Source organism: Stegostoma tigrinum, chromosome 11, assembly GCF_030684315.1.
Source record: "Stegostoma tigrinum isolate sSteTig4 chromosome 11, sSteTig4.hap1, whole genome shotgun sequence".
NCBI lineage: Eukaryota > Metazoa > Chordata > Chondrichthyes > Orectolobiformes > Stegostomatidae > Stegostoma > Stegostoma tigrinum.
The window spans coordinates 15,562,086-15,589,619 of record NC_081364.1 but is presented as its reverse complement, the minus strand read 5'-3'; the positions used below and the strand labels follow the sequence as shown (position 1 = coordinate 15,589,619).

Below are 27,534 nucleotides of genomic sequence, written 5' to 3'. Positions count from 1 at the left end.
GAAACTAGATGGTGATAATTCCTGACATTCCTGGTAGTTCCAGCTTGCTGCTTGCTCTTCCTTCTTGGACACCAGGCACCAACATCTCGGTTGCCTTCCAAGGCAGAACTGCACACAATCCTCCAAGCACCAGGAACTCTAGTGGGGTGCTAACAGCCCCCTGGCTGATATGTCTGGGCAATTGATAGGAATTGGCAGAGCATCCATGAACTATCATTTAGTATTTGAATGGGTCTACATCTGGGCTTTAAAGATGGTGCCAGTGCAGGAATCGCAGGAGGTCCCTACAGTGGCCAGTACCTCTACCTATGGTGATTGGGAGAGTATGAGAAGCAGGATACCAGAGAGTCATGGCGCGTAGGTGTTGAGGCAAGTTTGAGGAGCATGAGAAATTCTACAAGGTCTCGTGGAGAGAATCCCTCCATGAAACTCACCAATATTGACATATAGCTGGTTTCTGGTTAAGATTCAGCCAATCAAATTCATTGTGAGAACAAAGTATTTTTACTCTACTACCACCAACCTTTTGTTACAATATCTATTCTCAGTCCAGCTACATGTAAAACACCATGTGGTGTAGTTGTAAGGATATTAATCACAATGTACAATCTAATTTAAAATAAATTAACATTTCTCCGAACATAAAATGTATAATAGTACTTTGTACTCTTTGATTGACATGCAATATCAATATGGCAAAGATGCGAGTTCATTATAGTTTAGCCACCATGGGGCACCCTATGCTCAGTAAACATTTCCACACAGAAATGTCTCTGTCCTTCCTAACATGCATTTGTCAGTTGTAGTCCTTGTATACAGGGTGAATCATTGTATGTTTTTCTTGACAAATTTATTTCCTAGTGTACTTTTCTAATAATTTGAGGGCATTGTAAATGTAATTATGACCCACAATAAATGAGTGAAACATCACATGTACATTGCTTTGGCTGATACTTTAATGTAGGAAATTGGTCCCTGCGTTTAATGTCAGCAAGGTCCATTGTTGTTAGTTTAGAATTCATAACATTTGAACAACCAAGTAAAGAATTCAATGCAGTAATCATATGGCACAGAAATCATAGCATAAAGTACCTCCTGAATTCTATTTTAGTAATATCTTTTCATATATACAGTAATTCAAAATGACATCAGATTGTGATAACCTTTTCACGTGTCAATGAATCATTCAATTCAATCCATTTCAATTCTTACAATTATCCACTGTTCAATTCTAAATTCTCAGTGAAATTCAAGAAAAGAGTAATTTTAAGAAAAAGATGTGAGGAGGATAGTTGCTGCCATGTGGTTTAATATTCAGTTGCTTTGGCAACATATACTCTTAAGTACATAATGTAGCTTTGAACTATGCATATTAATAAGAGCCGTTCTAATTTCTTTCCATCACTGGACAGCCTAGGAATCTCCCCCATTCTTACTCCCATTGGCATCTCTGGAAAAGTTCACAAGTTGATAGTCAACCTGGTTATGTTATGAATACACCTTCCTTAGCTGAAAAGTCCAGGAGTGAGAATTGAACTCAGAACTACCTCTGATGTAGAAGATAGAACAGTCCAGCACAGAAACAAGCCCTTTGGCCCACCATGTCTGTGCCAACCATGCCATTTTAAACCAACCCCATCTGCCTGCACTTGGACCATATCTCTCTATTCCCTACCTGTTCACGTGTCTGTCTAAATGCCTTTCAAACTTTGCTATCATATCTACTTCCACCACTTCCCCTGCCAGCACAATCCAGGTACACACAATCCTCTGTGTAAAAAAGCTTGCCTCGCACATCTCCTTTAAGCTTTTCCTCTCTTGCCTTAAACCTATATCCCCTGGTATTAGAGACAGGAACATTACCTACTCTGCCACAAGACCTTCTTGAAGGTCCTGTATGGGGTTGAGCTTCTTAATTGTTGTTGGAGGTCATGATGTGGAGTTGCCAGTGTTGAACTCACTCTATGCCTAAGGAAGAGGCTGAGCTCTGAAAGCTTGCAATTATAAATAAAGTTGTTGGAGGTATATTCATCAAGAAAAACGAAGAGTGTTCCATCAGACTCTTGACTTTTGCCTTGTCGATAGTGGACAGAGTTTGGGGAGTCAGAAGATTACTTGCTGCAGAATTCTAAGCCTTTGAATTTGTCTAATAACCATAGTGTTTATACAATTCATCCAATTGCTCCTGGTCAGTGGTGACTTAGGTTGTTGGAGTTTGGGGAATTAAGTGATGATAATGTAAGGGAAAGGTGGTTACTCTTCCTCTTGTTGGAGATGGTATTACCTGATACACGGGGCCTCTATGTGTCCAAGTAAAGCATATATTTTATAGAATAGAAGTCATAGTCATAGGATTGTTGTCAAACAGGAGGAGTCCATTTGGCCCATTAAATGTAAGCCAATGCATTGTAGAGCAGTCCAGTGTGTACCTTTTTCCTTTAGCCCTGCAAAGTCAAGTATGTTCTGATATTACTTACTTACAACCCAAATTGGTTAGATGTCTGGTTGTACAGAACGTAAGAAGTGCTGAGATACTCGGCAATGCCCAAATCTGAATATTGCCCATATCTCTCTGCATATGGGCATGGATTGATTCATCAGACACATCATCCCAACACCAACTGGCCTGTCATCATGTGCCCGCTATTGGTCAGCCACATCTGCAAGTACCTTATCACATTAACCAATTGGAAGGTGAAAAGGCACTCTTGCCCGATTGGAATAGTCTTCACTTGTAGTTACTGGAGTGCCTCCTCTTTCCCCCTCTAATGCCAACACTTTCAGAGAAAAAAAAGGTGATAATGATTTTAACGTTTTCATGATTTGACTTGGGTTAGCTCATTGCAGAAGCCTGGAGATGATGATGTGGTGTTGGCTGAGTGATCGTCTTGTTAGACTATTGATCCAGTAACCCAGGAATTGGTCTGGGGGCTTGCTTCAACTCCTGAGAAAGTAGATGCTGCATTTGAAATCAATTTTTGAAAAAAATCTGGAATGACAAGTCTAGTGATGACTATTGTCGAGCGAGAAATACCCACCTGGTTCACTAATGTCCTTTAGGCAAGGAAACTGCGATCCTTACCTCATCTGACCCACATGTGACTCCAGTCTCCAACAATGTGGTTGAATCTCAACTGCCCTGTGTGTACTTTAGGGTAGGAAATAAATGCTGACTTAACCAATATCCTGTTCCTGAATTTAAAAAAATACATTATCCTTTACTTCGCGAATGATGGCTAGTCCCATCTCGCAATTTGTTTTCGGGAAGCATGTTCTGAGTTGGTTTGGAGTGGACTTGTCTACCTCGGCCACTAGGGGTAGGCTGTGCCTGTGGAACAAGGAGAGAGAATCTGTTAGAGACAAGCCGGAGGGAGTCCCGTGAGGAATTACACACAGAGAGAAAGAGAAGCGACTGCTCACAGAGAGAAAATAAACACAAACCGAAGTTAAACAGAGGCCGACACAATGTGTGGTCCAAAAGGCTCCCAACATCAGAGAGTACGGGAACCCCCTGAAGGCGGCTGGGGATGGGTTATCGTCTTCGATCTCTTTGCGGTGAGTGGAAACTTTTACAGTGGCAGAATAAATTGCGAATAACTACCTGTTGCAATCTCAGCAGCGGATTGCACCGAGTTTGGTGAATGGGTGGAGAATTGTTGCTACAAGTCTGAATTTCTGCGGTAAAAACAAGACGGGAAATAGGGGAATTTCACATCCCAGTACAGAATTGTTTTTTGGAGGGGAAAAATGATCCAATTAAGGACGATTCCGGAAATAAGTAGAAAGAGCCAGGCGGAGTTGGGGGTTGTTAGTTTCGTACCTGAAACAGTGTTCGAGGCACAGAATGCTGAAAGGGAGAAGGTGAATTCTAACATTACATCTGGGGAAAGAGATTCCATCTCTGTTGTGGCTAGTGGTTGCAAGTTAGTGATTGCAAAGAAGATTCACTAACATTGATGTAGTTCAGGGTTAAATAAAGTTCAGGGAATCATACAGTACAGAAAAGACCCTTTGGTCCATCCATTCTATACCTGCAAAAATACACTTCTATCTGCATTAGCCCCACATTGCACCATAGGCCCATAACCTTGAATGTTATGACACTTGAAGTGTTCATCTAAGTACTTTTTGAAGGTTGTGAGGTTTCCCACCTCAACTACCCTCCCAGGCAGTGCGTTCCAGACCCCCACCACCCTCTAGGTGGACATTTGTTTTCCTCAAATCCCCTCTAAACTTCCTGCCTTTCACCTTGAAAGTGTGTGCTTTTATTGTTGACCTTTCATCTCAGGGCAACAGCTGCTTTCCATCCACCTTGCCTGTATCCCTCAAAATCTTATACACCTCAATTAAAATATAAATCAATGTGAATAATTACAAAAGCTAATTGTGTATGCCACATTTGTTTTTTCATTGTACCTTATTGGGATTTGTTATTTTGTTCTATGGCCTGTAGGAAAAATTGGTAAGAGCACAGTTAATGTCCTTTGGTGCTTATGTGGCCTTGATGGGTAATCTATGACATGTGCCTTTTACTCAGACATGTAAGAGTTACATATGTCAGATAACATCATCTCCAACAAGATGAACAGTGACTCACCTCTTCTTGATGTCCAATGGGTTTCCCATCAGTGAATTTCCCCACCATTAACTTCCTGAGGTCACCATTAACCAGGAACCTAATTGGATCAACTGCATAAGCACTGTGGCTACAAGAGCAGGTCAGAGGCTGGGAACTCTGCAGGGCACTATCTACCTCCTGACTTCCCAAAGCCGGTCCACCTTGTACAAGGCAGAAGTCAGGAGTATGATGGAATACTTCTCAATTGACTGGATGAGTGCAGCTCTAACAACACTCAAGAAGCTCAGACAACCTGAAAAGTTAACTGATTTCTCCCCACAGATGCTGCCTGACCTGCTGAGCTTTTCCTGTAATTTCTGTTTTTGTACCATCCAGAATGAAACAGACTACTTGCTTAACACCCCATTCATCAGCAACTCTGCAGTGTTTTACAAAAGAGCAGGCTTGAAGGGACAATAGCCTATGCCAGCTCCAGAGTCCCATGTTCCTGTGACAGCACTTTCCATGCCATCATTAGCCAAGTAGAATAAGAACAGGAGATGCCTGGAAATACCACCATTTCCCCAATAAATCATTCATCTTCCTGCCTAAAGAATACATTATTCCTTCACTTGCCTTCAGAAGGTGGCCAGCCTACTTTACTTGATTATTTGGTACTTTGATGATTGTTTTGACAGACATTACAGGATTAGCTGTCCATAGCTCCACAATGTAGCTCCTTATTACCCATAGTTCCAGTGTTACATGTGGAGAAGGCAGTAATTCTGACTTTGAGGGCTCTGTTTGGAACATTTGTTCCCAGATATAAGTGCGGCAATGTCCATCTTTCTTCCCCAGCAGTATTTCAGAGGGCAAGACAGAGGCAATGCAGGAGACCAGGAGGAGGAGAAGGGGGATAACAGATTCTCACCAGGAGGCCTTGTGCACCCAGGGTCTTCTAACAGTATTTTCTTTCTTACGCCAACCTAAATCAGGAGCAGTATCTCTGTTTTACAAAGGAGGTGGAAATTTACCGCCACCTGGAATTGGGCTTTCAGGATCTTAACAGGGTAAGGATGGCTGTGAAGGTGACAGTGGCCATGAAATTCCTCTCTTTAACGGCCTTTCAGATGGAGCAGGTGACATCAATAACATGCTTCAGTTTACTATCCTCTGATCCTTAAAGAAGGTGATGGCCCTCTTAATGGCAGCAAATGGGAGTATACTTTCTCACAGGATGTTGGAGAGACTTTGTAGTTCAACACGTGGCTTTGTGGGTGGCATTTTTTAAAAAATTCTTTCCTGAGATGATTGTTAGGCTGGTGCTTGTTGCTTATCCATTATTCATTAATGGGATGAGGTGTCACTGGCCAGGCAGCATATATTGCCCATCTCTAATTACTCAGACAGCAGTTAGGAGTCAGTCACATCATTATGGGTCCGGAGTCACATGTAGGCCAGACCAGGTGAGGATGGTAGTTTCCTTCCCTAAAGGACATTAGTGAGCCAGAATGGTTTTTCCCCAACAATTGACTCTCCATTTCGAGTCATCACTCGACTCTTAATTCCAGATATTTTACTGAATTCGAATTCTGCCATCTGCTGTGGTAGGATTAGAACCTGGGTCCCGAGAACTTTATCTGGATCAACAGTCCGGCAGTAATACAAATAGGCCATCACCTCCCCCATCTGCTATAGTTCCTGAGAAACTGGTTGTGTGATGGTGCCTTGAATGTGGGAGTCCACATAATGTAGGTGCACCCACAATACTGCTGAAGGGAACTCAATGTTTTAATGTCATGACAGTGACTGAACGGCGATGTAGTTCCAATTCAATATGGCATGTGGCTTGAAAGGGAATCTGTAGATCGTGCTGTTCTGTACACCTGCTGCTATTGTCTTTCTAGATGAGTAGAGGTGACTAGTTCGGAGGATGCTATTGAGGGAGGCTAGGTGTGGAACTTCAGTGCATCTTGTCAGTGGTATACAGGGCGGCCACTGTGTACCAGTAGTGAAGGGAGTGAATGTTTAAGTTGGTTTAGTTGCCGATCAAGCAGGCTGCTTTGTCTTTGATGATTTCAAAAATAACTCAAGTGTTGTTCGAGTCACACTCATCCAGCCAAGTGGTGAGGACTCTATTTCGTGGGTTTTAATTATGCATCTAATGTATGCCATATCTAGTCAAACTGTACTAGATGCTGACAATTGATATAAAATGGTGAAGCATTCAATTTTTCCTAAACCTCATTAAAATGGGCGTATTTTGTTCTTAAACAACTTCAGCTCTATATTAAAGAAAGATGCAGATCAGAAGATGTAAGCATATGCATGAATTCAGTGAATGAATCTGTTTCAGTCACTTTGAGATTACTGCAGATAGCTCCATTGGTAACTGATATGGAAACAATGGGCTTCTCTCTTTACTGAAATTCCAGTCATTTTATAGTTTATGTATTTATACCTTCCACCTTAGCTGCGTGTTATTTTGTGTTTCACTCTAGTTACGTCAGTATAGGCCCAGTGAGACTAGTTTAAGAACTTGACCATGACTTTCGCACTTGCTCAAGAGTTGCTTAGTCATCTCACCTGTGATTTTTCTTTGTTACTCAGGATGATGGCCATATTACTTCATATCACGGTTATATTATGCTGTATAAATTATATGACTTTGTATTGCAATATGACCTATAAATAATGTCATGTCACAGCGGAAAGTGTTCCATATCTTTTCCCAAGTGACGAAGAAGCCACGAACAGTCCATTCATATTGAACTATGCTGCACTGAGGACTGCACTACCGAAAATGTTTCAGTTTCTCTTAAAAAAAATCTCGGTAATGTGTGAGCCTAGAGTAAAAGCTGCACATACAAAGGACAATGAATACTTCTACATATCACACTTTATCATTTTGCCTCTGTAGCAAGTTGATGAAGTACAAATAATGTGGAAATTTACACAAGGTAAATGAGACAATGTCAATAAAAACTGATTGGATTGGAGGAATCGGTCCATGTAGTTGACACCTCTTGGGCAAGTGCAGTAGCAGTCTTTATCTAGAAATCAAATTTCCTACCTTATTTTTCCCTTTCTGAATTTGGTACAGGTTAGCTTTAATCGTATCATGTTTCTGAGACCATCACACTACTTTTTGAGCTGCTTGACATCACATATGGAATTAACTGTTGTTAAGATGCTATTTATTCCCTTTCCCCTTTGTGGAATCCAATAATTGATTTCCTATTAATAAATTATTATATCAATAAGTGCAATTCTCCACATGGATCTGGCTAATCATTCCTGCAACTTTGCGACTACATATTGGCACCATGGAAATAACCACAGTTTTCAATTGAGTTCTGTCATAACTCTTCATGATTCTGACAGCAGAAATTTCCTATACATTGCTAGAAGTTTATAGATTGATGGCAATATTGGGTTCCCTGTGTGCAGCCAATATAAAAAGTCATTTCAAAGCAAACTCCAGGGAATCACCAACAAACATGAACAGTGACAGTAACTTGCCTGTCTTATACTTCAGAGTGATTGAAAATGTTACAAGCATAAAAAGCTCCATATTTATAAATGAGCTGAGTCTCCAGGAGGAGACAGCTTGGACAAAACATGCGGTGTGACGATTAACCTTCTGTGTTTCCCAGTGTCTTGGGGACAAACAATAGTTTGGCTCCATTCTGCATCTCACAACTCTTCCTAAATCAGCAGAGTGTCAGATGCAAAGACACAGTGGCTAGGAGTTTGCAAGAGTAATGGCATTGACAGCATTTCCCTCATTATGCCAATGAAATTGACAGCGAATGATGTATTTTACACTTCTGAATGATACAGAAAATGGTCAGTGATTCTTTGCTTTTCATGTGGATATGCTGTTAAGGGACTTCTACTGAATGCAATACAGAAACAAATAGAATTGTCAAGACCTTTGACTTATATATTGTTAATCTCCCTGCAGAAATCCTTAAGAAAATAACATCTTGTTGAACGAAATTGAGATGGGTTTTTAACAGCATATTGATTTTGTAATTATTGTTAGACACCCTAACAGTTCCTGAAAAGCTTTCTTTAAATTCAAGAAACATCCAATTTTTTGCATAATGATGAAGAAAACAATTTTACATTTATTTTTACAATCTTAAACTTGTCATCATTGTTAAAAACTGAAAGAACTTTGGATGCTGTAAGTCAGAAACAAAAACAATTCTGCTGAAGGGTCACTCGACCCAAAATGTAAACTCTGATTTCTCTTCATAGATGCTGCCAAACCTGCTTTTCCAGAAATTTCTGTATATGTTATTTCTGCTTTAAATTACTATATTTTACAATTTCAAGTTTTGAATTATCAGCAAAGGATTTTCAGTGCTTTCAGCTTCTAGCTTTACCGTGTATGAATACTTCTGTGTGATTGCCTACCTACCTGCTGGTCTTATCAAACCATCCCCTTAATGATAGATTTAAATTGCTGTTGAGGAAATGGAAAACCATGCTAGATTTTAATGGGCCACTTCCTTTGTGGTCAGCAAAGAATTCATTTCCTACTGACTGCAAATCTAAGCCAACTAACTCTAAGGGAAAGGTTAGCTTACTGGATGGGATACTTAAGATAAGTATGAGTGGCTGACGTGGAGATGGCTTAATCCGCAGCTGATGAGTGGCTAGTGTTGGCTGCATATCCTGATTGGAAACTGTGCACAGTGTGAGTTTGAATGTACCCCTCTGCAGGATATAAAGCTTTTCATTCAAAACAGTCAGACAAGTCAAAGGGGTCAGTTGTAGAGTCCTGTAGAGTCACCAGTTCAAAACCTAGTGTTCAATGCTAGAGTCACATTTACTCACGAAATCTGTTTCATACCCATGAGGGAAATCCCCTGACAGCCTTGTGCTACTTTGGGGTTTGATGGCTAATATACAAGGCAGGTGAGTGGACATTAGCTTGGCTAACAAAACGCCCATGTCAGAATATCACCTCACCTGCACAATGACTGTTTCATCCAAATGGCATTTGGGGAGTGAGTCATAATTGGATCAAACTGCTCTACATAAACATGTTTGGTGTAGTTTGAATCAATGGGTAAAAATTAGAAACCTGAAGTCAAGCAAAGTTGACCACTGAGTGGTTCATGTGTTGAATTCAACTGATTGCCATGTCCATTCAGTCACAGTTACCTGAATATGGGCAACATTTCCCCCTTCTGCTCAGACCCACCACAGGCGTGCAGGCTAATGAGTATATACAACCCATTCAAACTGATTTCAGAACTCAGAAGTTTTGATGAAAGAGTGAGGCCATATTCTTTATCCTCATAAAGGGTCATCAACCTGAGACCTTTCTATTATTCATCGCTGGCCAGGGCAGCATACAATGCCCATCCTTAATTGCCCAGAGGGGAATTAAAAGTCAACCTAACAAGCCGCTCAAAACATGTCCAGAAGGTAGTCTAGACCCTAGGTTTCTCTTATTTTAAAGACAAATGCCAGGCGTTGCATTCTGGATGCAATTTGATTGGTCAAACTACCAGGCTTGAAGCAAAACACCCTTTATTCATACATTCTAGTTAGAAAGCAGACAGAGTAAAGAAAAGAATTGGCTAAACTGTAATTCTACGGAAATACTTAACAAAATAATAAACTATTCATTAACTATTCCAATATATTAACATCCCATAAATATATTTTTGACAAAGGCAAAATCAATAAAATAAATTGTCTTGCATGCAATTTTAGCAGCAGCTGGAAGTGAATCTAAGTTTTTAGCTGTAGCAAAGAGAGAGAGAGAGAGATGTAGCAGCTTTCATAACAGTGACTGAAAGCTAAATTAAAAATCCTGGTTCTGTGGGAGCTTGACCCCACCCATTCAGGTTGCTTCTGTTGTTTCAACTTTAAAACAAAACGAAAGGTCCCACAAGCTGTTTACTTTATTGGCTTGAAATGGACTACTCTACACCTCTGTCTCAACCTCTCTTCATGAGAGAAACCAGGACATAATACACCTCCTAAAGCCATGGTATCGTCATACGTCCCACTTTTTAAAAAAATCAGTATGCAAAAATGACTTCATTGCTAAAATCCTTTCACCTTGCTCTATTAGAACACCACAATATATATACATTGCATTGACTCTAAACATGCAAACATTCACAACAACAGTCCATTTCAGTCCGTTTTATTTTCCTGCCACTGAACACCTCCGTCTTTCTTCATCAAAATTGCCATATTGCTTTCGCAATTATGTTCTTTTGTCCTGCCACATTTAAATTATAACTTTTAAACTGAATGGCTGCAATCATCAGCTCCATCTAAACAGTCTGGTATTTTCATCCTTATATCTTTTTCAAAAGAGGTTAATGACTCAAACATATTACTGGCAGTATAAACGTTGAAATGTTCAAAGCCAACTCAAAACTCTGCTTCTCAATGGTGGAATATTTCTGTTGGTGATTATTCAATTGTACAGAAAAGTACCCAATTGGTCTTTCTATTTAAGATAACATGGTGTGAAGCTGGATGAACATAGCAGGCCAAGCAGCATCAGAGGATCTGGAAAGCTTGACATTTCGGGTCAGGACCCTTCTTTCTATATGTTTATTATTTTCTTGCAAGAGCCTAGCCACCGACATTCACTTCACTTGCATCGATAGCCACCTTGACTTGCTTTATGTAATTAAGTATGGCTAGCACTGGGACAGTGGTTAACACTGCTTCCAGACTGTCACATGCCTCTTGACAGATTGCTGTCCGCTGAAATTTTCTGCACTTCTTCAAGTCAGTCATTGGATCAACCACACTGCTAAAATTTGACACAAACTTCCAATGACATCCACCTCGCCTCAGGAATCATACTACTTACCTCTCTGTCAATGAGATGGGAAACTCCCAATAGCCTTCGTTTTCACATTCCTTGAGGGCATCTGACCATGTCCAATAACATGGTTCAAGAATGTGACTTAAGCTTTTGAGAACTCGCTCTTAGCCAGGTTTATCACCAAGCCCACCTCCCGAAGTTGATCAAACAATTCCAATAAATGCTGCAAATGTTCCTTCTACATGTGACTAAACATCACCTAAATCACTGATGTACACCACGCTATCGGGTAATCCTGAAATGATCTTAGTGGTTAGTCTTTGAAATGTGACTGGTGCATTTGTCATACCAAATGGCATGACTTCAAACTGGTATAGTCCATTCGGCTGCACAAAACTCAAATTTTCCTTCACCCTTTCAGATAAGGTACCTACTAATATCCTCTAAGTAAGTCCACTTTGAAATATAAGTTGCTTGGCCAACCTTCTCCATAGTCTTCCAAATTTGGAAAAGGATGCAAATCAGATTTTGTAACTGCAATAGCTTTGCGATACGCCACACATTGGGTACCATCTGGTTTTGGCACCATTAATATGGGTGAGCACCATTCACTGCAACTCACTTTGATTATATTGAACACATGCTCATTGACAATCTCTTTTATGTCCTGTCCCAACTTAAGACGTTTAGGTCCACAAGGATCTTGCTTAAGTGGAACAGCATTTCCTATGTCTACATCATGTATAATCAGATTAGTACTTCCCAACTTATTCCCACATATCTCTCTGTGTGATTGTAATAACCTTTTCAGGTTTTTTTGATTTTCTTTTGGAAGTTAACTCAATAATTTATTCCACTTGTTGAGAACTTCCCCATTGTCCAATTTAGTTTGAACAATTTCGAATCCAGATCCCTCTGAACTTGGTTCTACATTCTCTGTTATAACCAGTAGCGCATTTTTCTTTTGTTTTCCTTTTCTATCAAAACACCTTTTGAGCATATTTAAAATTCAGACACACTCTGTGTGATTTCTTTCTATCTGGCATTTTTTCAAATAATTCAGCTCACTCCACTTCCTTTCCATTTGATAAGGCCCACTAAACCTAGCCCTTAAAAGGTTCATCTACCTCGGGGAGTAACACGAGAATTTTTTTGGTTTCTTGTCTACTTTCTGTTTCATCACATGCCATGTTACTTTTAAATATTGTCAAGTCAACTCACCTGCTTTATTTAATCTTTCCCTGAAGTTTGACACATGGTCTAACTATGTGGCCTTTGAAATCTAACTTACCAATTTTGACGTAATAATTTCAGTGTTCTTCTCGCCTCATGACTAAAAACTAATTCATATAGACAAAATTTAGTTGATTAATTAGGTGCATCCCTAACTGCAAAAAGTACAAATGGAATTCCCTTGTCCCAATCCTCTGCACAGTTTTGACTGTAAGCCCTCAACATGGTCTTTGAAGTTTGATGTCACTGTTCTAATGCTCCCTGCAATTCTGGATGGTACATAGTGGATTTGAATTCTTTCAGTCCCAAGCTATCCATAGCCCACTTGAATAATTTTTATGTAAAATTTGATCTTTGATCCAATTGTATTTCTGTGGAAAAAAAAGGAGAAACTCTTCTACAATTCTTTTAGCTGTGATTCTGCATAATGTAATGACGTCTGGGAATCTAGTTGGGTCCTTAATAACTGATTACCACTTTTTGTTTTAGGTAGGGGGTCAAAGCAATTAATTAAGACTTTTGTAAAAGGTTTCTCAAATGTGGCAACAGGTATTAAGGGTACTAGTTATATCGCTGCCTGAGTTTTTCCAATTACCTGATACATATGACATGTCCTGCAAAATTCAACCACATCTTTATGCAATCCAGGCCAAAAAAAAATATCTGTTTAGGCTTGAGATTTCCTTCCTCCCAAATGACCTCCTACTGGTAATTCATGTGTTACCCACAATAACTGCTTTCTGTAACTTCTGCCCATTTCTCATTTGCGTGAATGAGTAATGGTCTCCATTTCCTCATCAAGACTTCATTTGTAACATCGTAACATTTTGGGATAAACTCAGATTCTTCTTCTGCTTATGCTTTTGCTAATTTCTCTGAACTAAAAATATTCACTTTGTCCTCCACCTGTTCTTGTTTTTCCTCAACCATTTGATCAAATGTAGTCTCTGAAAATTGACTTCAACTTTCTTAACTTTACTCCTTGATTTCTCCTCCTGCTTCAACCAGTGGCTTTGTGATCTTGTTACCACATACTCAGCATAAGTCCCAGGCTATACTTCTTGCAATACCTCAGTTGCCCGATTTTCCACTAGCTTTACAACCACAGTAGGCATCACTCACGACTGTGATCCAGCGATATAATTACTAAGGAACTGAGAATTTCTCTATTACTCCTCTCACCAGTTCACCAGACTCTCCAACCTCACTTTGTAGAGTGGAACACTGCTCTTCTCACCAAGAATTCCACATTTTACCTACTCCTCCTGGTACACGTGAATAAACATAATCCACGCAAGTAAATTCTTTAGAGAGATCTAGCACTTTCTTCTCCACAACCCCTGACCAGGGTGTACATTCTTTTGCAGCATTTTAGCTTCCACTCTGCTTCCCTTTACCACTTCCGGAAAATCCACTGGCTAATCTTGTTTTTCTACATTTGTCTTCCCAGTGCTTTTTCTAAAGCACCTACACTGTAATTTCTTGTGGCCTACTTTATTGCAGTGAAAACACCTGAGCTTTTTTACTTCTCTTTCCTCCTCAGGGTTTTCCTTTTTAGTTTGCAGTAAGTTATCATTACTATCTTCAATGACATCTCCTCTTCCTTTACCACCTGAGGATTTCTCTTTTCCCTACTTTCTATAGCTCACAGATTGAAATTGATGACAGGAACCAACTTTTGCTTTATGAACCAACTCATAATCATCAGCCATTTTGGCTGCTAACCTTGCAGTTTTAATTGTCTGGTCTCCAACATTAGTTCTCACTACTTCAGGAAGTGACTTTTTAAACTCTGCCAAAATAATTGTCTTTCTAAGTGTGTTGTCTGTCTGAGCTATTTTCAGTACCCTAACCCATCTACAAAAATTGCTTTGTTTGATCCTTTCAAACTCAATGTATGTTTCACCCGGGCCCCTCTTTAGATTCCTGTAACGATGTCCGCAGGCTTCTGGTACTAACTCATACGCACTTTCACTTCATCGTTGACCCCAGATACGTTCTCTGATAGTGATGCGCATACCTCACTAGCTGTACCTACTAACTTTGTTTGGAGCATCAATACCCACATCATCGTGGGCTATTTCATTTGTTTAGCCACTTTCTCAAATGATATGAAAAGGCTTCTATGCCCGACACAACGAACTTAGGCAGCACTTTGATATATTTTAACAGATCCCCACCAGGCCTTCGGCAATGATGGGATTGTTCTCTAACACTGCCCTCATCACTTCTCCTATCTTTCACCTCTATCTCCACTGTTTTAAGTTGACTTTGAGTCTTCAGTTCCAACCTCTAAGTTTAAAAACTCTCCCTTTCTCTCATTCTTCTCCAACTGCCATCCTTTCCTTTTCCCTCTGCTTTTAATAGTAAATCAAACTGTTTCATTTGCTTTTCTCATTCTTTTTGTTCTGTCAGGGCTTTATTTTGCATTTTCTTTTACCCTTGCCATTGCCTCTATTTCAAGCTGCTTCAATTGCAATTGTATTTTAGCAATCTCCAATGATTCTGATGGCATTCCTGTCAATTGTAAATGTAAAGTTATTGATGCAATTATTTTCCCTTTTCTTACAGACACAGGCAACTCCAACTTCAACTTGTTTGCCAATTCCAAAAAATTTGCCTTGCTCACTATCTATGACACACTCAAAGCAACTTCTTCCACTCACAGGAAACTCTTAGCAACTGAAAGAGCCACTATACTCAAGGTATACCCTGTTTAAGCCAACCTAATGCAACATTGGAAATAAAAATCACCACCATTCATCAGCTTTAAGTCCAATAATCCTAAAACCAACGTGGAATTTTTTTTTTCCCCTTTAGTCATTCACGGGATGAGGGCATCACTGACCAGGCAGCATTTATTGCCCATCCTTAATTAACCAAAGGGCAGTTGAAAATCAGGAGTCACATGTAGGCCAGACCAGGTAAGGATGACAGATTTTCTTCCCTAAAGGACATTAGTAAACCAGCTGAGTTTTCCCAACAATCAGTTCATGTTCATCATTAGATTCTTAATTCCAGCTATTTTATTGAATTGAAATGCCATCATCTGCTGTGGCGTGATTTGAACCTAGGTCCCCAGAACATTGCCTGGGCCTCTGAATTAACAGTCCAGCAATAATATCACTAAATCATTGCCTTCTCTGGGTTTAGAGATTTTGATCCTGGCAAGAGCCCTCAATTTGTTATGGACCAGACCAAACCCCTCAAAAAATGTCACAGAGGGAGCCTAGATCCTAATTTTTGCTTATTTTAAAGGCAAGTGCCAGGTGTTGTGTTCTGGATGCAATTCAATTGGTTAAACTGTCAAGCTTGCAGCAAAACACAATTTATTCATACACTGTAGTTAAAATATAGACGAAATACAAATAAAAGAACAGAATTGGCTTACCTGTAACTCTATTGAAATACTTAAAAGAATAAACTATTCATTAAATGCTCATATATAATAACATCCCATAAATACGCCCTTGACAAAGGCAGAATCTCTAAAGTAGATTGTCTCAAATGCAATTCTAGCAGCAGAAAGAGAGCCCAAGCTTTTAACTGCAAAACACAGAGATATATATATAAAACAGCTTTCACAATCCCAACACCTACTGAAAGCTAAAGTAAAAACCCTGATCCTGTGGGAGCTTGACCCCACGCATTCAGGCTGCTTCTATTGCTCCAACTATTTTTAAAAAACCTAAGGACTCACAACCTATTTACTTTATTAGCTTGAAGCAGACTTTCTCAGCCTCTGCTCATTAAAAAAAATACATCTCTCAAGGTCATAGTATCCTTAAACAAGACACTCGATAATTTGAACTACCACAAATTAGTCACCACGACAGCCATTATTCTAGAGAAGAGAGGTCCAGCTTGTTCATCATTTCCTGATCATTTCTTGGTATCATCCCCGTGTACTCTGTCTAGTGACTGTATATCTTTCGCATTATACAGTGGGCAGAATATTTCACTGAGATTCTATAAGGAAGAAAATCTGCCATCCTTACCTGGTCTGTCCTGCATATGACTCCAGACCCAAGGCAGTGTGATTGACTCTTAATTACCCTTTGCATTCACTTAAAGAGGCAATTAGGAATGGATAACAAATGCTGGTCTTGCCAGCTATGCCACATTGCATTTAAGAAAGAAAATCCACATATATAGGAAAAAAAACCTAATCAAAAGGCCCTTAGAAAATCTAAATGAATTGCATCTGCTGCATCGTCTACATACTCTGTTAGTTCCTCAAAAAGCTCAATCTTGGTGTTATAGAATCATCGAATTTTACAGCATAGAAGGAGGCCATTTGACCCATCACATCTATACCAGCTCCCAAAAGAGCTAAGTCTCTGGCCCCATTCGTCAACCCTAATTTTGTAGCTCGCCAAATTCATCAATTTGAAATATATATCCAGCTTTCTTTTGAAACCTCGTGTGGAATTTACCTCCACCACTTTCCAGATCCTAACAACTCTCTGAGTAGAGAAGTTTTTCCTCATCACACTCCTAGCTCTCATGCTGACAATCCTGAAATTTTTACTCTAAAACTGACATACCAACTAGGAAATAAAATAATCTCCTTTACCAATGCAAACTTTTTTATGTCTGATCACAATTTTGAATGCCTCAAGAAGGTGACCCCTTACTCTTCAATGCTGTAACAAGAATAAACCCAATCTCTCTGATCTTTCTTTATATCTAAAATCCCTCATTCCTGGTATGTTCTTGTGAACTTTTAAACTTCTTTATTTTTCTGCTCTGTATCAAGATTCTGTACCTAGGTATCTTTGTACACAAGATGGTGTCATAAGTGACAACTTATAAACTTGTCACCGCATTCGTGTGGGTACGTGTCAATAAAGCTAATACAATAAAATTCAATAAATGTTCTTTGCACTCTCTCCAGGCCTTTAACATCCTTCATTAAAGTTCCCAGAACTACACAATACTCCAAATGTGGTCTGACCATTGATTTGTAGAGGTGTTCTTCTGATCTCTGAGTATCTGATAAGGATTCTATTCTAATTTCTGTTGTTAATGTTAGGCTGATTGGTCTATAAATCCCTGGATATGTTTTATCACCCTTCGTAAAAATAGGAATTTCATTACCATTCTAGTAGTCTACAGGTGCAACATCTTTTTAATCACTTCTTAAAATGTCTCTCTGTATCTCTGCTTTTTCTTCCATTGATTCTTTTAAAATGCAATCCAGCTGGATCAATAATTTTATCTTCTCTGAGTTGACATAGGATCAGAAGTAGGCCCTTCAGCCCCTTGAATTTCTTCCATCATTCAGTGAGATTATGGCTGATCTGTGGCCTGACTTCACATATCTGTCTTTAGCCCCATATCCCTTAAAACATTTTCTCCACAAAAATGTATCAATCTCAGGTTTAAATTACCAATTTATCCAGCAGTAACTGCCATCTATGGAAGAGAGTTTCAAATCTCTACCACCCCTTCAGTATAGAAGTGCTTCCTAACATCTCTAAAGAACCATCCAGCCGTTATTTTTAGACTGTGTCCCCTATTTCCAGAAGTTCCATCCAGTGGAAGTACTTTAACTACCCTATCTTTCCTGTTAATATCTTGAAGATGTCAATCAGATCACCCTTAATCTTCCAAATTCTAGAGAGAACAGGCATAATTTGTATAATCTCTTCTCATAACTTAACCTGAGTCCGGGTATCATTCTTGTAAACCTACTTTGTACTCCCTCCAAGGCCAATATATCCTTCCTAAGGTGTGGTGCCCAGACCTGCTCACGGCACTCCAAGCGGGAGTCCAACTAGCATTTTGTATGACTGCAGCTTTACTTCTGCATCCTTGTTTTCCAGTCCTCTAGGTACAAAGTCCAGCATTTCATTTAGCCTTTCTGCACCTGTTTATGGCTTTTTAAAGGTCTAGATAGCTGAAACCTCAAATGACTTTGGACATCCATGATATTTAACTTATACCATCTGGGCAGTTTCCTGATCTATCGGGATTAATTCACACTTACTTATATTGAAATCTATCAGCCACAGTTTTGCCTATTCACCTAGTCTGTCAATATCCATTTGTAACTTTATATCATGTAGACTGTCTACAATACCACCTACCTTCGTGTCACCTTTGTAGTTAGGTTTTTTCAATAGATCCCCTTTCTGATATTTTATGTCATTGCTCTTCTTGTCATCCAGTATCATGTCTATCTGTTTAAATACTCTGGTAAACATTGAAACAAAGTAATTACATCTGCCATCGCTCTGTGGCTATCTATGGTATTATCTTATTTATCCCAAAATGACCCTATTACCATTGTAGCCTTTTTAATTGGTCTGCCTGTATGACATTTTACTATTTTGTTTTCAGTTTCTTGATAATTTAGGTTCACAGTTCCGCTTTGCCTTCCTACTTGCTTTTTTGATTTCACTCTTTGTGTTCTCTCTTAGTCCACACTCCTCTCCTGCTTGTGTACTTAACATATGACTCTTTCCTAATACTTAATTGCTCCCTTTTACCATTATTCATTCTGGGGTCTGACTAGCGTTTCACTTGTTCTTTCCATTTCACAGATTATACATTTCCTTCACTCCATTGAACATTGTTTTCAATGCTTTCCCTTATTGTGCTACATCATTGTCTGTCAATTTTTTTCCTATTTGTGAAAAGTGTATGGAGGGATATTTTGAATACATTGTGCATGAAAATAAGAGTTATTCTGCACATTAGAATGAAAGTGAGGCACCCTTTCTTGTGCTCGGTGCTGAGCCTGTAATCATTAACTAGTGCAAACTGTGTGACAATTGTTCATAGTTACAGTCTTTCAGCAGGTTTGTTAATAAGTTCTATAGAGACAAGATGGTAGTCATGATCACTGGCAGTGAGGTGTATATCTAGGCTTGCCTCTGACTTAACAAACATATAACCATTGATGCAGTTATGTGTGAGAATCACAGAATTGCTGCACTGAATTGGTGTACCATGGATCATAAATTTGGGGGAGATGAAAACAGTCACGTTATCTTCCTTATTTAGTTGTTGGTAGCGATTTGAAGGAAAAGCTGTTTCGAAGCTGGGTATGCAGTTTACTGGTGAAATAAATTTCAAATTAAGAAGAGTGGAACCCCTGAGCAGGGACAGTTTGAATACAGAATGAACACATTGAGAAGATGTGTGTCTGTGAGCATCAGAGATGGAAAGAAATCACAGTGATTAATTCATAGAAAACTTAAACTAGATCAAAGACTTTGTTAAATAATTCAATATACATTAAGTGGATTAATTGCTTGAATTTATTAAACGATTGAAATAAATATATACAGATGTGTTAGAATAGGTGTCATGACAACAATTCTCAAGAAGCTTGACAGCTTCCAGGATAAAGAAGACTGCTTGATTGGTTCCCATTTACTACATTCACTACTTTCACAACCGATGTACAAATGGCAGCAATGTGTACCATCGATAAGTAACTCACCAAATCTCCCTAGACAGCACCTTTCAAATCCGCAACCTGCGCCATTGAGAAGGACAAGGGCAGCAGATACATGGGAACACCACCAAGTTCTCCTCCAAGTCAGACACCATCCTGACTCGGAATTATATTGACATCCCTTCTGTGTCACTGGGTCACAATCCTGGAACTTCCTTCCTAACAGCACTGTGAGTCTTCCCTTACTCCAAGGTCTGCAGTAGTTCAACAAGGCAGCTCACTACCACCTTCTCCAGGTCAGTTAGAGATATTCAGTAAACGCCTCATTAGCAAACAAACAAAATGGGATTTCTTTCAGGAGGTGACAGTAGGGGACAGGAGGATGCTTTGGGGTGTTATTTACATCAATTTCCAGTTGATATTAGATAAAAATCTTCATGCGGTTACATTATTAGCTAAAGTTGACACTCAGAGAATTGAAAGAAACTTATTGACTTGCTTCAGAAATTGCTTAAAGAACTGCACACAGGTATAAAATGTAATTGTCTAATTGACAGATTTGACCAATGGTGTCCTGTAGCGTTGGGACTTCAATTATTCACCATATACATTAAGGATTTAGATGACAGGTTAGAAATGAAAATATCTAGATTTGCTGATGGCTCAAAGATAAACAGCATTGTTAGCAGTGTGGACAGAAGCATTAAATTACGAAGAGGTACTAATATATGAAATAATCTATTTCAATGTGGGCCGTGGGCTGAAGGGCCCGTACTGTGCTGTACTGTTCTAAATGGGCAAACCTGTGGCAGTTGGATTTTAATGGGAGCAATTGTGATGTCATCCACTTTGACCTGAATATAATGAACAGGGCATCTTCTGAATGCTGAAAAGTTAGAAACAATAATGTTCCCATTGATCTGGGGTACATAGATCATTAAAATCTCATGAACAGGTCCAGAACTTAATTCAAAAGACTAATGAGGATATGCTGGCCTTTGTATCCACAGCACCAGAACATAATGGTGTACAAGTCTTGTATCAGCCATACAAATCTTTGGTTGGACCACACCTTAAGTGATGTGAGCGTAGATCTTAGGAAAGATATATTGCCATTGAAAAAGATGTAGCGCAGCTTTGCCGGAATAGTACCCAGACACTCTGGGTTATTGTACAAGGAGAGATTCCATGAATTTCCTGGGATTCAGAAGGCAAAGCGCTGAATTGATCAAAGTTTTCTGGATATCAAGGAGGATAGATACAGAGAAACTATTTGTGCTGAGCATGGAGTCCATTACTGAGGGGGTGGGGATGCATCGTTTGAGTATTAGAGTTAAACTTTTCAGACATCAATTTAGGAATCACTTCTATGCCCATTCCATGTTTGAAATGCCATTCTGCAATAGCAATTGAAACTAGATTGTAAAATGTATACTGTAAAGCTAAGATTGATAGAGTTTTATTAAGCAAGGAATAGTGAGCAAAGGTGGGTCTGTGGAGGCAGGTTTCAGATCAGTAATAATCTGAATTGCAGACAGGGATAAATTGTCGACTCCCTATGTTTTTATGCTACATGAAAAATACCCACACCTCCTCCCTCACCCCTATCCCAGGCCCCAAGATGACTTTCCATATTAAGCAGAGGTTCACCTGCACATCCGCCAATGTGGTATACTGCATCCACTGTACCCGGTGTGGTTTCCTCTACATTGGGGAAACCAAGCGGAGGCTTGGGGACCACTTTGCAGAACACCTCCGCTCGGTTCCCAATAAACAACTGCACCTCCCAGTCGCGAACCATTTTAACTCTCCCTCCCATTCTTCAGATGACATGTCCATCATGGGCCTCCTGCAGTGCCACAATGATGCCACCCGAAGGTTGCAGGAACAGCAACTCATATTCCTCTTGGGAACCCTGAAGCCCAATGGTATCAATGTGGACTTCACCAGGTTCAAAATCTCCCCTTCCCCCACCGCATCCCAAAACCAGCCCAGTTCGTCCCCTCCCACCAGTGCATCACACAACCAGCCCAGCTCATCCCCTCCCCCCACTGCATCCCAAAACCAGCCCAGCCTGTCTCTGCCTCCCTAACCTGTTCTTCCTCTCACCCATCCCTTCCTCCCATCTCAAGCCTCACCTCCATTTCCTATCTCCTAACCTCATCCCACCTCCTTGACCTGTCCGTCTTCCCTGGACTGACCTATCCCCTCCCTACCTCCCCACCTATACTCTCCTCTCCACCTATCTTCTTTTCTCTCCATCTTCGGTCCGCCTCCCCCACTCTCCCCATTTATTCCAGAACCCTCACCCCATCCCCCTCTCTGATGAAGGGTCTAGGCCCGAAACGTCAGCTTTTGTGGTCCTGAGACGCTGCTGGGCCTGCTGTGTTCATCCAGCTCCACACTTTGTTATCTATAGAACTTTTATGTTTCTTTGTGTTGTTTCTGCTTTAATGGAGTCAAGTACCTATTTTTAATAAAATACAGCACAGAATCTTGGTATTAGTTTTGTAATGATTTGTATGATAACATCTCACAGCTGCTGCATTGAAATAAGAAAAGGAATTTCATAACAAACATGATTCGATGTTGGTAAGCTAATGCTACAGAGTCTCGTATCAAGGCCACAGAAACATACATTGAAATAATAAAGATTAAAACTGGAACATTGTGTGAGTAATATCTTACTCAATACCCAAACTCTGAGGTCCGACATTCAACTTGATAACAAAAGATTCAGTGAAGTTTGTAGAGAACCAAGGTCAGCAACAGTGGATGTAGCAAAGCAATGCTAACTCGTGTGCCATGTAACTTCTTCCTCCAAAGCAAAGGTCTCCAAACTGCACAATGAAAGCCACATGCAGCTTTTGAGCCCTGTCAAGTCAAGTTTATGTCAGCTTGGCATTCAGTGATCTTCCTGCTACCTCTTCATCTTGTGGTTTTGAGGGCTCGGAGGATTTTGCCGTTCTTAACAATGTTAGCTCGATGATAAATATCCTTTTCAATCAGAAATGCAACTGTCCCTCAGCATCAGCAACTCACACTCATTGGGGTCTACAGCACAAAGAACCTTCAGACCATCAACCCTGCAGCAATCAAAGCCAACCACCTAACTATTCTAATTCCATTTTCTAGCACTTTGCCTCTATCTTTTATGCCTTAGCAATGGCAAGGGTATATCTAAATGTACAAGTGTATATTTAGATAGTTCCTAAATACTATGAAGGCTCCTACTTCTGCCTTTTACATCAGTGAGGTCCAGATTCCCACCATCTTCCAGGGGAAAAATTAGTCCTCTCATCTCCTGTAAATCTTTGCCCTCATCTTAAATCTATGCCCCCGGTCATTGGTCACTCTACTAAGGGGAAAAGTTCCTTCTCATCTAACCTGTCTATACCTACTTGAGATATATATGCAACAAAATGAGTGTATAGATTTAAGCCTAATTCTGTACATGGTCTGAGGTAGACACATAAGCAATCCTGAAACTCATTGATTCCATACTCCTGCTGTAGAATTTTCCATTGGTAATGGAGTTGGGTGTAATGCTGTTTTAAACAAATAGGCTCCAAGCTGAAAAGGAGACTGAAAGGCAAGTTCTAACATACAAATGAAAGTTACATGCAGGAGGAAAGGACAGTCTCCAGTGGTTATCTTTTTCAGACATAACTTAGTGTTCTAAGTGCAGATACTTGATCGAACCATACAATAAAACCCCTACAGTACAAATACGGACCGTTTGGCCCATCGGATCTGCATCAATACTCAGAATGCGATCCATCTGATCCCACTCCTCTATCTTATCCTCATGATCCCATGTTTCCCATGACTAATCCACCTAATCTACCATCCCTGCACGCTATGGATAATTTGGCATGCCAGCTCATCTTTGGAGTGTGGGAGGAAACCACAGCACCCAGCAGAAACCCACACAGACATGGGGAAAATGTGCAAACGCCACACTGACATTTTTACTGATAACAGGTTTTATTTCCAGACTTATCACCAACTAAATTTGAAATCTCAAACTGCCATTAGGTCAAGCTTTAGGGATTACTTGGCGGATAATTGCTACACTAATGTATGTGACTACCATGGGATTTATGAGGTACAAAAATCACTCTGTTCCTAGATGGATTAAACCGGGGATACATTTCAGAGCTGGAGAATCCCTGCTTGGATCCTTTAAAGGTAATGAAAGATAAACCATGCAACAAGAATTTGTAGGTTTCCAATATAAATATTTTAATCAACCTGTTCATATGTGTTGTGACACAATTTTGGAACAGGTGGGATTTGAACCCTGTCCTCCTGATAGACCCCTTAAGTTCCCAGCATATAGTGCTAGTGGATTGGATAAATTGGAAATATTATTCGCATGTTAGCAGATGAAAGGCCTTGTAATGCATCAATCAAGAGCAATTCTTCCATTGTATTCTATACTTTTTGTATCAGTAACTGTGGAAAAAAGCACAGTTTCATCCTGATGCATGAAGTAAGATTTCTTTTCTTCCTGTTGGATTGCAAAGTGAGACCAGAGCTAGGCTGTCTATGGAAAAATGTGACAATAATTCTGCTCATAATCATGGATAGGTAGAAAGACTTCACTGGTTATGGACGTTCTCTTTATCATACGTGTGACACTTTAGGAAGTGACTTGAAGTGATTCTCATTGTCTTAGGAAGTCCGTCAGGTCCGGGAATGTTTTTCCTTTCCTTCACTCTAGAGTTCTGGTTCCGGAGTTGAGGAAACAGCCCAGCGCTGTGGATCTACATCACCAGCTACATGTGGTGCAGATAGTGATTGAAGAGGTGAGTGTGTAGGCTGTTCACGTTTCCACACATTTCTCTTGCTCTGTCTTCTCCTGAGTCTATTGAATATTCTGAAAAAACTTGAATGGCTTCAGGAAAGATTTACAAGAACGTTGCCAGGGTTTGAGCTACAGGGAGAGGTTGAATAGGCTGGGACTATTTTCTCTGGAGCATCGGAGGCTGAGGTTAAATCCTATCGAGGTTTATAAAATCATGAGGGGCATGGATAGGTGAATTGCCAAGGTCTTTTTCCCAGGCCAGGAGTGTCTAAAACTAGAGGGCACGGGTTTACGGTGAGAGGGGAAAGATTTAAAAGGGACGTGAGGGGTAACTTTTTCACACAGAGGATGGTGCATGTATGGAATAAGCTGCCAGAGAAAGTGGTGGAGGCTGGTACAATTACAACATTTAAAAAGCCTCTGGATGGATAAATGAATAGGAAGAGTTTAGAGGAATATGGTCCAGTGCTGGTAAATGGGACTAGATTTTTTTTAGGATATCTGGTTGGCATGAATGAGTTGGACTGATGGGTCTGTTTCTGTGCTGTACAACTCCATGACTCTATTATGGTGTGTTTGAAATGATTTGCAGCTTTGCAGAAGCCTGTCTCCAGTTTGGATGATCCTGGGTAAGAGATTCTAATGAGTCAGTGAGGACATGGCTTTCTTCAGGGAGGTTTTGGGGTGGTCTTTGAAATGTTTCCGTCTGTCTCCACTCCCAGTAACAACTTGCTTCGATGAGGCTTGTGGAGTAGAGGGCTTGTTTTAATGTCTTGTGTCAACTGTGGAGATGATGTGGTCCATGTAAGGCATCTCAGTGGTGGTAACTAATGCATTGATGCTGTTGACCTGAGAGAGGGCACTGATGTTGGAGCATTTGTCCCGCCAATTGACTGACAGGATTTTGTGAGTCTTCACTGGTGATATTTCTCCACAGGTTTGAGATGTATGCTGTACATTGTCAATGCCTCCTATGCATACAGAAGGGCAGGCATCACCTCTGAAGGGCTGATGTCTTCACCAACAAAAGCTGCAGTGGCACACTGGAGGCAGTGTTGAATTTATAATGATGTGGCTCATGCTAAAAGCCTTTTTATTATTCACTCATGGGTCATGGGCACTGTTGGCTGGACAAAACTTATTGCCCGTCCCTAGCTGGCCTTGTGAGGGTCATGGTGAGCTGCTTTCTTAAACTGCTGCAGTCCACATGCTGTAGCTTGACTCATAATGCCCTTCGGGATGGAATTCCAGGATTTTGACTCAGACAGTGAAGGAACGGCAATATATGTCCGAGTCAGGATGGTCAGTGGCTTGGAGGGGAACTTGAAGGTGGTGTGTTCCCAATGTATCTGCCACCCTGTCCTTCTCATTAGAAGCGACTGTGGGTTTGGAAGGTGCCATTCTTTGGTGAATTTCTGCAGTGCATTTTGTAGACAGTATGCACTGCCGCTACTGAGTGTTGATGGTGGAGAGAATGGAAGTTTTTGGATGCAGTGCCAATCAAGTGGGCTGCTTTGTCCTGGAAGGTATCAAGATTCTTGAGTGTTGCTGGAGCTGCACCTGTGCAGGCAAACGGGAAGTTTTCCATCACACTCTTGACTTGTGCCTTGCCAATGGGCAATGGGCTTTGAGGAGTCAGGAGGTGAGTTACTTGCTGCAGGATTCCTATCTCTGACTTGCTGTTGTAGCCACTGTATTTATATGGTGAGTGCAGATGGTTTTTGGTCATTGGTATCCCCTAGGATGTTGATGGTGAGGGATTTTTTGATGGTAACACCATTGAATATCAAGGAGTGGTGGTTAGATTGTCTCTTTTTGGAGATGGGGATTGCCTGGCATTTGTGTAACATGAATATTACTTGCCACGTGTCAGCTCAAGCATGGATATTGTCGAGATATTGTTTCATTTGAAAATGGACTGTTTCATTATCCGAGGAATCACGAATGGTGGTAAATGTTGTGCAATCTAGAGCAAACATCCCCACTTTTGATCCAATGATGAAGGGAAGGCCATTGATGAAGCAGCTGAAGATGGTTGGACCTAGAGCACTACCCTGAGAAACCCCTGGCCTACAGTGAGCGGAACTATGTCTCTAATGTCCAGTATCATAGGAATACAGAAAGAGGAGGAGTCCATTTAGCTAATCAAACCTGTTCCAGTAACTTACGAGGCTATGGCTGATCTCTGATCTAACCTCCACTGTTTTAAAAGTACTGTGAATAATCTGATCCATGGGTAGTATTTTGCCCTCTCTTGAGGCAGTGGGAGAGGTGGTATGAAGGGGAAATAATTATTTGATCTGGCCTGGTCGGATACTTATCCTCTTCTTGCCATCCTGCCAGTTATATTCTGGGCAAGAGAGTCTGTTGTGGTTTTCTTGAGTTGTCATGAACTGAGGTCTTTAAATGGTCAGTGAATGTCCTATTAGGGGCCTCATCTTTTCACTTCCCCAATTACATGCCTTCCTGACAGTAGAGAACAGAGATGGTTTCTCAACTGGGTAACCTGCCTGCAGGTTTTGTAGTGGGAATTGAGGAGTGCTCCAATTTCCCAAACATGGGCATAGGAAATAGTCACCCATCCTGCCTTTGCTTCTCAGACCGCTCTCACTAAAACCCCTACCTCAGAAGAAGCAAAAGAAAAAAGGCCTCATTGCTCATCATTGGATTTCCTGAGGAGCAGACCTTGACTGATGACCTTTAGGATCCAG

The 27,534-nt window shown here is 40.4% G+C and overlaps 1 protein-coding gene across 2 annotated transcripts in view; it reads left to right on the top strand.

Moving 5' to 3' along the window:
• The first annotated feature begins 3,352 nt into the window (after positions 1–3,352).
• LOC125460585 (monocarboxylate transporter 5-like) overlaps positions 3,353–27,534 on the top strand; it is a 52,959-nt gene continuing 28,777 nt past the window's right edge. The window contains exon 1 of one of the 2 annotated variants that reach the window (XM_048548204.2): positions 3,353–3,555. In XM_048548204.2, coding sequence (XP_048404161.1) covers positions 3,466–3,555 — 90 coding nt within the window. In that variant the 5' untranslated portion in view covers positions 3,353–3,465. Of the gene's footprint in view, positions 3,556–15,440; positions 15,530–27,534 lie in introns of those variants that run through there. The other variant, XM_059649637.1, reaches the window with a different exon arrangement.